Raw genomic sequence first — 14,278 nt, forward strand, 5'->3', positions numbered from 1 at the left:
CAGATTTTTGGATATAAATATGAACTTTACCAAACAAAACATACATGGCGCCTTACAAACATAATCGTTTGGTTTGCTTTCGTCGTAAATCCTTTTTGAAATCGGACACTGTGGCTGAATTTACAACAAGTGTATCTTTAAAATGGTGTAAAATACTTGTATGTTTGAGGAATTTTAATTATGGGATTTCTGTTGTTTTGAATTTGGCGCCCTGCTGTTTCACTGGCTGTTGAAGAGGTGGGACGCTACCGTCTCACATACCCTAGAGAGGTTAAATCCGTTTTCTATCAGCATGTTAAATGTGGAACCAGAGGCGAAAAAACACTGGACTACCTTTACTCCACACACAGAGACTCATACAATGCTCGCCCTCCATTTGGAAAATCTGACCATAATTCCATCCTTCTGATTCCTGCTTACAAGCAAAAATTAAAACGGGAAGCACCAGTGTCTAGATCAATAAAAAAGTGGTCAGATGCTATAAGCTATGGGACGGTTTTGCTAGCACAGACTGGAATATGTTCCGCGATTCCTCCGATGGCATATCAGTCATTGGCTTCATCAATACAGTGGGGAGAACAAGTATGTAGAGGTCTGTAATTTTTATCATAGGTACACTTTCAACTGTGAGAGACAGAATCTAAAACAAAAATCCAGAAAATCACATTGTATGATTTTTACGTAATAATTAGCATTTTATTGCATGACATACAGTATCTACAGTACTAAATCCATGTGTATGTATAGTGCATATGTTATCATGTGTGTTTGTTATTTTTTTATTTTCAGAACCTGTTATGTTAAGGTGATCCTCTTGGGGAACTTCCCCCATTCAGCTGAAAAGGTGGTGCAGGGAATTCAAAAATATTCTTTAGAAATATTTAACTTTCACACATTAGCAAGTCCAATACAGCAAATGAAAGATAAACATCTTGTTCATCTACCCATCATGTCCGATTAAAAAAAAATGTTTTACAGCGAAAACACAACATATATTTATGTTAGACCACCACCAAATAAAATAAAAAACACAGCCATTTTTCCCAGCCAAAGATAGTCACAAAAGCAGGATTAGAGATAAAATGAATCACTAACCTTTTGAAAATCTTCATCAGATGACACTCATATGACATGTTACACAATACATGTATGTTTTGTTCGATAATATGCATATTTATATCCACAAATCTCGGTTTACATTGACGCCATGTTCAGAAATGCCTCCAAAATATCCCGAGGAATTATAGAAAGCTACGCCAGATAACAGAAATACTCATCATAAACTTTGACTAAAGATACATGTTCTACATATAATTAAAGATTACGGAAGGTTACGGAAAAAGCCTACCATGCAATATTTTGAGACAGCGCTCAGACGTAAATATATTTTTCCGCCATGTTGGAGTCAACAGAAATACGAAATTACATCATAAATATTCACTTACCTTTGATGATCTTTCATCAGAATGCAGTGCAAGGAGTCCTAGTTCCACAATAAATTGTTGTTTTGTTCCATAATGTCCAATACTAGTGTCTAATTAGCTGCATATGCTAGCACTTTCAGCTCACGTGCCCAAAAGCTGATGCTGGTCCAGGAGAACTCGGACGAAAACTTCAAAAATATATATTCCAGGTCGAATAAACTGGTCAAACTAAGTAGAGAATCAATCTTCAGGATGTTATTTTCATATATTTCCAATAACGTTCCAAGCCGGATCATACGTTTTCATCTGCAGCCAAATGGAACGACGGTGACAACAGACAAATGCGCCACAGGGAAATTGCATTCTGCTAAGACAGTGACTTATTTCCCCTCCCATTCGGTCAAAGTTCACAGCAGAGGCTCCATTAAACATTCTACTGAATGAGGACATCTAGTGGAAGGTGTAGGAAGTGCTACAAGATCCATATCTTATTTGGAAGGGAAGGGGCGATGACGTCAACTTTGACCCACATTCAGAATTTCACTTCTTGTTTGGAAGATTGCCTGACCTATGAGTTCTGTTATACTCACAGACATAATTCAAACAGTTTTAGAAACTTCAGAGTGTTTTCTATCCAATAGTAATAATAATATGCATATATTAGCAATCTAGGACAGAGTAGGCTGCAGTTCACTATGGGCACGCAATTCATCCAAAGTGAAAATACTGCCCCCTATCCCCAACAAGTTTTAAGAACAAATTCTTATTTTCAATGACGGCCGTGTGTGTGCATGTGCGTGAGTGTGTGTGTGTGTGTGTGTGTGTGTGTGTGTGTGTGTGCACATGTCTGTGCCAATGTTTGTGTTGCTTCACAGTCCCCGCTGTTCCATAAGGAGTTTATCTGTTTTTTTAAATCTAATTTTACTGCTTGCGTCAGTTACTTGATGTGGAATAGAGTTCAATATAGTCATGGCTCTATGTAGTACCTTGTGCCTCCCATAGTCTGTTCTGGACTTGGGGACAGTGAAGAGACCTCTTGTTGCATGTCTTTTGGGGTATGAATGGGTGTCTGAGCTGTGTGCCAGTGGTTTAGACAGACAGCTCGATGCATTCAACATGTCAATACCTCTTACAAATACAAGTAGTGATGAAGTCAATCTCTCCTCCACTCAATTGCTCATCAATCTAAGGGGATTTAACCATTTTTACAGTCATTTTCTTAAAACCTCTTGAGGATAGGGAGACGCTAGCATCTCAACTGGCCAATTGCCAGGGGAAATGCAGAGTGCCAGATTCAAATAATATGCTATAGAATTCAAACTTTCATTAAATCACACATGTAAGACACTCAATTAAAGCTACACTCATTGTGAATCCAGCCAACATGTCAGATTTTAAAAATGCTTTTCAGCGAAAGCATAAGAAGCTATTATCTGATAGCATACACCCATCTTCACCAGTAGTAAACAAAAGAGCTAGCGTAGCAGGCGCTACACAAAATGCTGAAATAAAATATAAAATATGCATTACTTTTGACGAGCTTCTTTTGTTGGCATGTTCCATAAACATCACAATTGGTCCTTTTGTACGATTAATTCCGTCCATATATATCGAAAATGTCCATTTATAAAATGCAACGTCACTACAAAATATTTCAAAAGTTGCCTATAAACTATTTCAAACTACATTTGTAATACAACGTTAGGTATTTTTAAACGTTAATAATCTATCAAATTGTAGACGGGGCAATCTGTATTCAATACATGAACGAAAAGAAACCAACTCTGCTCATCATGTCTTGTGCAACTCACAAAAGGGTCCCCATTCCGAGTTGGCCTACTTCCTGCTAAGACAAAGAAATAACCTCAGCCATATTCCAAACACTGGCGACATCGTGTGGAAGATGTAGAAACTAAAAGTATATTTCTATTAAATTTCCAATGGCAAAGACAATAGGAAAGAGAGATGGGGGAAAAAAATAATAATTCTGAACAGTTAGTCCTCTGGGTTTTGCCTGCTACATAAGTTCTGTTATTCTCACAGACATGATTCAAACAGTTTTAGAAACTGCAGTGTTTTCTATCCAAATCTATGAATAATATGCATATCTTATATTCCTGGCATGAGTAGCAGGAAGTTGAAATTGGGCACGATATTTATCCAAAAGTGAAAATTCTGCCCCTTAGCTTTAAGAGGTTAATTAACTTAATGGGTACGTGCTTATTAGTAACTGCAATAAGTAAACTGCAAAAAAAAGAAACTTCCCTTATTCAGGACCCTGTTATTCAAAGACAATTCATAAAAATCCAAATAACTTCACAGCTCTTCATTGTAAAGGGTTTCATTCTTATGGCTGCAGGGGCAGTATTGAGTACCTTGGATGAAAGGTACCCAGAGGTGCCCAGAGTAAATGGCCTGCTCCTCAGTTCGTTAGTAATATATGCATATTATTAGTATTATTGGATAGAAAACACTCTGAAGTTTCTAAAACTGTTTGAATAATGTCTTCACAGACATAACAGAACTCATATGGCAGGCAAAAACCTGAGAAGAAATCCAAACAGGAAGTGGGAAATCTGAGGTTGGTTGATTTTCAACCCAGCCCCTATTGAATACACAGTGGGATATTGGTTATGTTGCACTTCCTAAGGCTTCCACTAGATGTCAACCGTCTTTAGAAACTTGTTTCAGGCTTCTACTGTGAAGTGGGACTGAATGAGAGAGGAATGAGTCAGGTGTCTGGCAGCTCTCGTTCCATTGCTTTTCTACAGACATAGGATTTCTCTGGTTGGAATATTATTGACGTTTTATGTTAAATACATCCTAAAGATGTATCCATACATCGTTTGACATGTTTCTATGGACAGGAACTGAACTTTTTGACATTTTGTCTGCAACTAGGGAACGCGCGCTTCATGACTTTGGAGTACAAAGTTGTACTCAATTGTTGTGTAACAACACCTGCACAGGATCGGTACATCCGAACATCACACCTGCGGGACAGGTAGAGGATGGCAACAACTGCCCGAGTTACACCAGCAACGCACAATCCCTCCATCAGTGCTCAGACTGTCCGCAATAGGCTGGACAGAGGGCTTGTAGGCCCGTTGTAAGGCAGGTCCTCAGCAGCCCATAGGCAACAACGTCGGGCAGTTGTTGCCATCCTGTACCTGTCCCGCAGGTGTGATGTTCGAATGTACCGATCCTGTGCAGGTGTTGTTACAGGAATGTGATCAAAATAGATTTTTACCACCTGAGATGCGACCATTTCCCTCTCTCTCAGGCTGATACAAACAGACTCATCCATGCTTTTATTGCAATCAGACTTGACTACTGAAATGCTCTCTTATCTGGTCTATCCAAGAAAGCTATTGGTCAGCTGAAAAACATACAGAATGCTGCAGCATGGGTACTGACCAAGACCAGATAGCACACATTACACAGTTTTAAGGTCTCTGCAATGGCTGTCTGTGAGTTTTAGAATACATTTTAAGATTCTTCTATTGGTTTTTAAATCAATCCACGACTGTGCACCTCAATCCATGTCAAACATGCTTTTAAGTTATGTACCCAGTATGTCCCTCAGGTCCTCTAGCACTGGCATTTTAACTATCCCAAAGGCCTGTGACCAAGAGGCATGGAGAGGCAGCCTTTAGTTATAATGCCCCCAGGCTCTGGAATAGCCTGCCAGAGAACCTGAGGGGGGCCAAAACTTTTTAGCTTTGCTATTCCTTCTGGTATTTTTTTTGTCATTCAGTTTGTATTGTTATTCTTTTGGTTTTTATCCTCTGATTGTGGCGAAGTAAATATTTATGTGTTTATTTAACTTGTTTTTATTAGTTGTTTTCCTGTAAAGCACATTATGTTGCATTCCATGTCTGAAATGTGCTTCATAAATAAAGCTTGATTTGATTTCAAAACCCTGTTTTTCAATTTACGGCTTTTCCCACGGGGAACCTCCAGGCTGCGTGTGTGTGTTCGCAGATACACATGTACAATGACAGTACCAGTCAAAAGTCTGGACACTTCTCATTCAAGGGTTTTTCTTTATTTTACTATTTTCTACATTGTAGAATACTAGTGATGTCACGCCCTGACCATAGAGAGCCCTCAGTTCTCTATGGTGTTTAGGTCAGAGCTTGACTGGGCGGGTTATCTAGTTTATAGATTTCTAGGTTGGTGGTTTGTGTGGTTCCCAATTAGAGGCAGCTGGTAATTGTTGCCTCTAATTGGGAATCATATTTAGGTAGACTTTTCCCCACCTGCATTTGTGGGATATTGTTTTGTGTTTGTGCATGTGCACCACGTAGTCACGTTTAGGTGTTCGTTTATTGATATATTTTGTTTTGTTTAACTTGTTGACGCTACCCAATCTGGTAGCGGGATAATTGTCTTCAGCAACCGCTGAATAGCATACTGCCACAGTCAAATAATATTACTAAAAAATATTCATATTCATGAAATCACAAGTGCAATATAGGAAAACACAGCTTAGCCTTTTGTTAATCCCACCTGTCGTCTCAGATTTTGAAATTATGCTTTACAGTGAAAGCAATCCAAGCAATTGTGTAAGTTTATCGATAGCACAACAACATTATGTACACTAAGCATTAAGTAGCTAGGTCACGAAAATCAGAAAAGCAATCCAAAAAATAGTTTACCTTTGATGATCTTCGGATGTTTTCCCTCACGAGACTGCCAGTTACACAACAAATGTTCCTTTTGTTCCATAAAGATTATTTTTATACCCAAAATACCTCTGTTTGTTTGTCACGTTATGTTGAGAAATCCACCGGAAATAGCGGTCACTACAACGCCGAAAAAAATTCCAAATTATATCCATAATATCAACAGAAACATGGCAAATGTTTTTTTATAATCAATCCTCAACGTGTTTTTCAAATATCTATTCGATATTATATCAACCAGGACAATTGGCTTTTCAGTAGGACCGAGAGGAAAAATGGCTACCTCTGTCTTTTACGCAAGAATCACTCTGATAGCCCTCAGCTGGCCACTTACGCAATGTGGTCCTTTACGCTCATTCTTCAACATAAAGGTGTGAAACTACGTCTAAAGGCTGTAGACACCTTAAGGAATACATAGAAAAATGATTCTGGTTGATATCCCTTTCATTGGCCAATAGGGATGCATAGTAACACCAAATATGAGTCATTTCCTGATTTGGATTTTTCTTAGGCTTTCGCCTGCAATATCAGTTCTATTATACTCACAGACAATATTTTTACAGTTTTGGAAACTTTGGAGTGTTTTCTATCCTAAGCTGTCAATTATATGCATATTATAGCATCTGGTCCTGAGAAATAGGCCGATTACTTTGGGAAATTTATTTTTCCAAAAATATAAATAGTGCCCCCTAGCTTCAAAAGGTTTAAGATGCTATTTCTTGTTATAGCTGCCTACTTCCTGTCTTTGGCCTAACCCAGAGTATTTATAGACACATGAACACAATCAGGACCACAATCAGGACCAGAGCTATTATCAGTTACGCAACTCCAAATCATTTGATTTGATTTGATGTGTGTGCCTCAGCAGCTAGGATAGGGGGATGAGAAAGGAAGAAGGGTATGGAGAGATGGACATGAGTGGGGAGAGAGATAAGAAAGATAGAGGGCTAGTGCAGAATGTGAGACAAGGAAGTATGGGAAAATGGAAAGAGATGTAAATGTCCAAGAAGGGAGAGACCGAGCGAAAGAGGGAACAGGAGAGACAGTCAGCGAGATCGAGGTAGAGAAAATGGAATAGAATGAGAGTAAGGGAGGAGGAGAGCAAGGTTAATTCCAGCTTTGTTAAGTCATGTTGCCTCTGTCTTTGTAATGCAAGGATGCATGAGAGATGGAAACTGATTTTTTTATTTATTTTTATTTATTTCACCTTTATTTAACCAGGCAAGCTAGTTGAGAACAAGTTCTCATTTGCAACTGTGACCTGGCCAAGATAAAGCATAGAAGTTCGACATACAACAACACAGAGTTACACATGGAATGAACAAAACATACAGTCAATAATACAGTACAAAAAGGAAACAAAGTCTAGAGATAGTGAGTGCAAATAAGGTCAAATAAGGGAGTTAAGGCAATAAATAGGCCATGGTGGCGAAGTAATTACAATATGGCAATTAAACACTGGAATGGTAGATGTGCAAAAGATGGATGTGCAACTAGAGATACTGTGGTGCAAAAGGAGCAAAATAAATAAATACAGTATGGAAATGAGGTAGATGGGGAGTATACAGATGGGCTATGAACAGGTGCAGTGATCTGTGAGCTGCTCTGACAGCTGGTTCTTAAAGCTAGTGAGGGAGATGGGAATCTCCAGCTTCAGTGATTTTTGCAGTTCATTCCAGTCAGTGGCAGCAGAGAACTGGAAGGAAAGGCGACCAAAGGAGACATTGGCTTCGGGGGTGACCAGTGAGATATACCTGCTGGACCGTGTGTTACGAGTAGGTGCTGCTATGGTGACCAGCAAGCTGAGATAGGGAGGGGCTTTACCTAGCAGAGACTTGTAGATAACCTGTAGCCAGTGGGTTTGGCGACGAGTATGAAGCGAGGGCCAGCCAACGAGAGCGTACGGGTCGCAGTGGTAGGTAGTATATGGGGCTTTGGTGACAAAACGGATGGCACTGTGCACTGTGATAGACTACATCCAGTTTGCTGAGTAGAGTGTTGGAGGTTATTTTATAGATGACATCGCCGAAGTCAAGGATCGGTAGGATGGTCAGTTTTACGAGGGTATGTTTGGCAGCATGAGTGAAGGAAGCTTTGTTGCGAAATAGGAAGCTCATTCTAGATTTAATTTTTGATTGGAGATGCTTAATGTGAGTCTGGAAGGAGAGTTTACAGTCTAGCCAGACACCTAGGTATTTGTAGTTATCCACGAATTCTAAGTCCGAGCCGTCCAGAGTAGTGATGCTGGATGGGCGGGCAGGTGCGGGGAATGATTGGTTGAATAGCATGCATTTAGTTTTATTTGCATTTAAGAGCAATTGGAGGCCACGGAAGGAGAGTTGTATGGCATTGAAGCGCGTCCGGAGGTTAGTTAACACAGTGTCCAAAGAAGGGCCAGAAGTATACAGAATGGTGTCGTCTGCGTAGAGGTGGATTAGAGAATTACCTGCAGCAAGAGCGACGACATTGATGTATACAGAGAAGAGAGTCGGCCCGAGAATTGAACCCTGTGGCACCCCCATAGAGACTGCCAGACGTCCGGACAACAGGCCCTCCAATTTGACACACTGAGCTCTATCAGAGAAGTAGTTGGTGAACCAGGCGAGGCAATCATTTGAGAAACCAAGGCTTTTACGTCTGCCAATAAGAATGTGGTGATTGACAGAGTCGAAAGCCTTGGCCAGGTCGATGAATACAGCTGCACAGTAATGTCTCTTATCGATGGCGGTTATGATATCGTTAAGGACCTTGAGCGTGGCTGAGGTGCAGCCATGACCAGCTCGGAAACCAGATTGCATAGCGGAGAAGGTACGATGTGATTCAAAATGGTCAGTAATCTGTTTGTTAACTTGGCTTTCGAAGACCTTAGAGATGCAGGGTAGGATAGAGATAGGTCTGTAGCAGTTTGTGTCTAGAGTGTCTCCCCCTTTGAAGAGGGGGATGACCGTGGCAGCTTTCCAATCTTTGGGAATCTCAGACGATACGAAAGACGATACGAAATTTTGGCAGATAATTTAAGAAGGAGAGGGTCCAGATTGTCTTGCCCGGCTGATTTGTAGGGGTCCAGATATCTGGATATGGGTGAAGGAGAAATGGTGGGGGCTTGGGCAGGTTGTTGTGGAGGGTGCCGGGCAGTTGACCGGGGTAGGGGTAGCCAGGTGGAAAGCATGGCCAGCCGTAGAGAAATGCTTATTGAAATGATCTATTATAGTAGATTTTTCGGTTGTAACAGTGTTTCCTAGCCTCAGAGCAGTAGGTAGCTGGGATGAGGTGCTCTTATTCAGAACGCCACAGTATGTTTTTGTGCTGGTCAAGGGCAGACAGGTTTGGAGTGAACCAAGGGCTACATATATTCCTGGTTCTATATTTTTTGAATGGGGCATGCCTATTTAAGATGGTGATGAAGGCACTTTTAAAGAATAACCAGGCATCCTCTATTGTCGGGATGAGGTCAATGTCATTCCAGTATACCCCGGCCGGGTCGATTAGAAAGGCCTGCTCGCAAAAGTGTTTTAGGGAGCGTTTGACAGTGATGAGGGGTGGTCGTTTGCTCGCAGACCCATTACGGATGCAGGCAATGAGGCAGTGATTGCTGAGATAGTTAGTTAGTATGATATCTATGAGGGTGCCCGTGTTTACGTATTTAGGGTTATATCTGGTATGTTCATTGATAAATTGTGTGAGATTGAGGGCATCAATCTTAGATTGTAGTTTAGCTCACCTAGCAGCACGAGCTCAGAAGATAGATGAGTAGAATCAAATCGCATATGGTGTCGAGGGCACAGCTGGGGGCAGAGGGTGGTCTATAGCAAGCGCTAACGGTGAGAGACTTGTTTCTGGAAAGTTGCATTTTTATAAGTAGAAGCTCAAATTGTTTGGGTACAGACCAGGATAGTAAGACAGAACTCTGCAAGTTATCTTTGCAGTAAATTGCAACACCGCCCCCTTTGGCAGTTCTTTCTTGTCTGAAAATGTTATAGTTAGGAACGGAAATTTAAAAGTTTTTGGTGGTCTTCCTAAGGAAGGATTCAGACACGGCTAGGACATCCGGATTGTTGGAGTGTGCTAGGGCAGTGAATAAAACAAACTTAGGGAGGAGGCTTCTAAAGTTAACATGCATGAAACCAAGGCTTTTACGGTTGCAGAAGTCAACAAATGACAGAGCCTGGGGGATGGGAGTGGAGGTAGACACTGCAGGGTCTGGATTAACCTCTACATCACCAGAGGAACAGAGGAGGAGTAGGATAAGGGTACGGCTAAAGGCTAACAGAACTGGACGCCTAGTACGTTCAGAACAGAGAGTAAAAGGAGCAGATTTCTTGGCACGGTAGAATATATTCATGGCATAATGTACAGACAAAGGTATAGGATGTGAATACAGTGGGGATAAACCTGTGCATATAGTGATAATGAAAGAGATACTGTCTCTAGAAATAGCATTTAAACCAGGTGATGTCACTGCGTGTGTGGGGGGTGGAACTAAATTGTTAGCCGAGGCATGTTGAGCAGTGCTAGAGGTTCTACAGTGAAACAAAACAATTAGTTACAAACCAGAACAGCAATCGACACGGCATGGTTACGTTAGGGAAAGGCATGCGTAGCCGGGGGATCATACAAGTCCAGTGCGTGGCTTCAAGCAGCTAGCGGCACGGGGCTAGCAGGCTAACAGAAAGGCCTTAGAGGGATGACGTGACGGAGGGAAGTCTGTTGTGGCCCCCTCGTGCAGCTAGAGGTTAGCTGATGACCGTTAGCTGGCTAGTTAGCTAGCTAGTTTATGGTGGAGAGATTCCAGTAATAGAGGCAAAGAAAAATATTAAAGGGGCAGGGATGGAACAGGGGGGCTTCTAGTCACAGCACCTACAGCAGTGCTCTCCAACCCTATTCCTGGAGAGCTACCGTCCTGTAGGTTTTCAATCCAGCCCTAATCTAGCGCACCTGATTCTAATAATTAGCTGGTTGTTAACTTCCACCAGGTTAGTTACAATTGTGGTTGGACTGAAAACCTACAGGAGCGTAGCTCTCCAGGAAGAGAGTTGGGGAGCCCTGGCCTACAGCATAGTGCTCAACAGAGCCTTTAATAACACATGGATACTGGTAATCATAATAAGGTTCACTTTCATTCTCTACCTTAAAACTGAAGAGAGGCCTCCTTATTCCCTGTTTCTAGCTCAGTAAGCATTGCTCAGGAACGCTTTACCACTGACTCATCCAAAGTGACCACCCTTCTTCCCCTTGATACAGACACACCAATCCATTCACTGTAAATGTAAACTCACTCTTACTTTCACGTTCACAAACATTTTACAAGGTCTTTAAAATTCTCTAGTCAAAGAGGAATGTTGGTTGATTCAAGAGAAGATAAACTATCTTCTCTTGAATCAACCAACATTCCTCTTTGACTAGAGAATTAGTTACTGTTACTGGTATGAATGCTTGTAAGGACTAATGCTAATGTAACAGGAATGCCATTATTTTATCTTTCTTTTCCAGAGTCAAGAGTTCCACATTTACACTCAGTACTGCACCAATTACCCAAGGTAAGAAACCCCAACTATGGCTGCATTAAACACAAATAGTTTGCCCCCCTTTTATTGTGTCTTTGTGCGTGTATGTTTGTGCATGTTTAAAAGTCTAATATGAAGTATGAATGTATGTAAAAGCATCCACATTGTTACCTTATGTGATCTGGGTTTGCATACACGTGACTCTCACCTTCACGTTCTTGATTCCCAGAGTGTCATATAGCTCTGTATTGTCTGTATTGTCTATAGAGCTACAATACCTCAGCCTTTCTCTCTCTGTGTAGCCTTGATATACAGCCCAATCCAACAGGAGTCCAACTCTATGCCTCACTGCCAGTTAACGCCCCAAGGTCTCTCTCTCGCTTTCTCTACCCCCCTCTTTCTTTTTTTCTTTTATATGGAGCATATTGACAGAGTTACAGCCCCTACTCTGACAGATGGGTATTATACCCATCACCTTATCATACTAAGGGACTTTAATGTTTTATTTCACCTTGTGTGAGTGACCTGTTGTTATAGGAAATTGTGTGTGTGTGCTTGTGCTTGTGCTTGGGTCTGGGGGACAAAGACATGAGGCAATTCTTCACAATCAAACCTAATGAGGGCTGTGTGTTTCACAATGGTTGTGACGCACTAAAAACAGCACACCTGAAATTATCGATGATGATTATTAGAGTAGTTACAGATAATGTGTGTGTGTCCACATTACAGTGCAGTTCCACACAGGCCTCACATTGTTCTCTCTACGAAACCCAAACTGAAAGCTCAGAATGACTGAGATACAGCAGCCTTGGTTCCTATTCTAATTGTGTGTGCGTGCCGGTCGTGTGCGACCTTTGCTAGAGTCACCAGCTGTGTGAGGGGGTGGTTGAGGGTCTCAAAAATCCTTACAAGAGCCCATTCATACACACACACTCAAATATATTCCTATTTGGTCACAGCATAGAAAGTCCATGGGCCTTGACCTGACCTTGCTCCATCCTCTCAGATAGTGTGTGTGTATTTGTGTGTGCGTGCGCATGTGATCAGTCACTTTAATTGGTCTATAATATCTGTCATTGTTTCCTAGGATTAATATAAGGTTTTATTTTTCCTTCTCTCCCTCCCCCTTTCCCTTTGCAGGTCAGTGGCTGTGTTGACTGAGTGTATGAGGAATAAGGCATTGGCCAAGTTTTTCCGGGAACGTCAGGAATCTTTGAGACACTCCCTGCCTTTGGGCTCCTACCTGCTCAAGCCAGTGCAGAGGATCCTCAAGTACCACTTACTGCTACACGTTAGTAATACATCTATACACGCTCAATGACACCTACCTCACACAAGCAAAGCCCCACATACTGTGCATTCGAAAAATATTCACACTCCTTGAGTTTTTCCATGATTTGTTACATTACAGCCTTATTCAAAAATGGATTAAAGACAAACACATCCTCATCAATCTACACACAATACCCCATAACGAGAAAGTGAAAACAGGTTTTTAGACATTTTAGCAAGTGTATTACAAATAAAAAACAGATATACCTTGCTTACATAAGTATTCAGACCTTGCTATGAGACTCGAAATTGAGCTCAGGTGTAACCATTGATCATGTTTTTCTACAACTTGATTGGAGTCCACCTGTGGTAAATTCAATTGAATGGACATGATTTGGAAAGACACACACCTGTCTATATGAGGTCCCACGCTTGATATTATATCTGAGCAAAAACCAAGCCATGAGGTCGAAGGAATTGTCCCTAGAGCTACGAAACAGGTTTTTTGTTGAGGCACAGATCTGAGGAAGTGTCCCAAAAAAATTCCGCAGCATTGAAGGTCCCCAAGAATGCAGTGCCCTCCATCATTCTTACATGGAAGATGTTTGGAACCAGCAAGACTCTTCCTAGAGCGAGCCTTTCGGCCAAACTGAGCAATGGGGGGAGAAGGGCCTTGGTCAGAGAGGTGACCAAGAACGTGATGGTCACTCTGACAGAGCTTCCGAGTTCCTCTGTGGAGATGGGAGAACCTTCCAGACGGACAACCATCTCTGCAGCACTCTACCAATCAGGCCTTTATGCTAGAGTGGCCAGACGGAAGCTACTCCTCAGTAAAAGGCACATAACAGCCTGCTTGGAGTTTGCCAAAAGGCACCTAAAGGACTCTCCAGCCATGAGACACAAGATTCTCTGATCTGATGAAACCAAGATTGAACTCTTTGGCCTGAATGCCAAGTGTCACGTCTGGAGGAAACCTGGCACCATTCCCACAGTGAAGCATGGTGTTGGCAGCATCATGCCTTGGGGATGTTTTTCAGTTGCATGGACTAGTAGACTAATCAGGATTGGGGGAAAGGTGGAGAAAAGTACAGAGACCCTTGATTAAAACCTGCTATAGAGCGCTCAGGAACTCAGACTGAATGTCCTCGAGTGGCCCAGCCAGAGCCCGGATTTGAACCCGATCGAACACCTCTGAAAATAGCTACCCATACAACCTGACAGAGTTTCATAGGATCTGCAGAGAAGAAGGGGAGAAACTCCCCAAATACAGGTGTGCCAAGCTTGTAGCATCATAGCCAAGAAGACTCGAAGCTGTAATCACTGCCAAAGGTGCTTCAACAAAGTTCTGAGTGAAGGGTCAGAATACTTCCCTAAATTAGATATTTCAGAT

At 41.7% G+C, this 14,278-nt stretch overlaps 1 protein-coding gene across 1 annotated transcript in view; it reads left to right on the forward strand.

Annotated features, from left to right (window-relative positions):
- The window catches only part of LOC112266748 (pleckstrin homology domain-containing family G member 1), a 91,745-nt gene that overhangs the window by 60,319 nt on the left and 17,148 nt on the right, over positions 1-14,278 (forward strand). Inside the window, exons 5-6 of the mRNA XM_024444515.2 lie at positions 11,603-11,649; positions 12,757-12,907. Of these exons, the coding sequence (XP_024300283.2) occupies positions 11,603-11,649; positions 12,757-12,907 (198 nt within the window). The remainder of the gene's footprint in view (positions 1-11,602; positions 11,650-12,756; positions 12,908-14,278) is intronic.

The sequence above is a fragment of the Oncorhynchus tshawytscha genome, linkage group LG05 (assembly GCF_018296145.1).
Source record: "Oncorhynchus tshawytscha isolate Ot180627B linkage group LG05, Otsh_v2.0, whole genome shotgun sequence".
In the NCBI taxonomy this organism is placed as follows: Eukaryota; Metazoa; Chordata; class Actinopteri; order Salmoniformes; family Salmonidae; genus Oncorhynchus; species Oncorhynchus tshawytscha.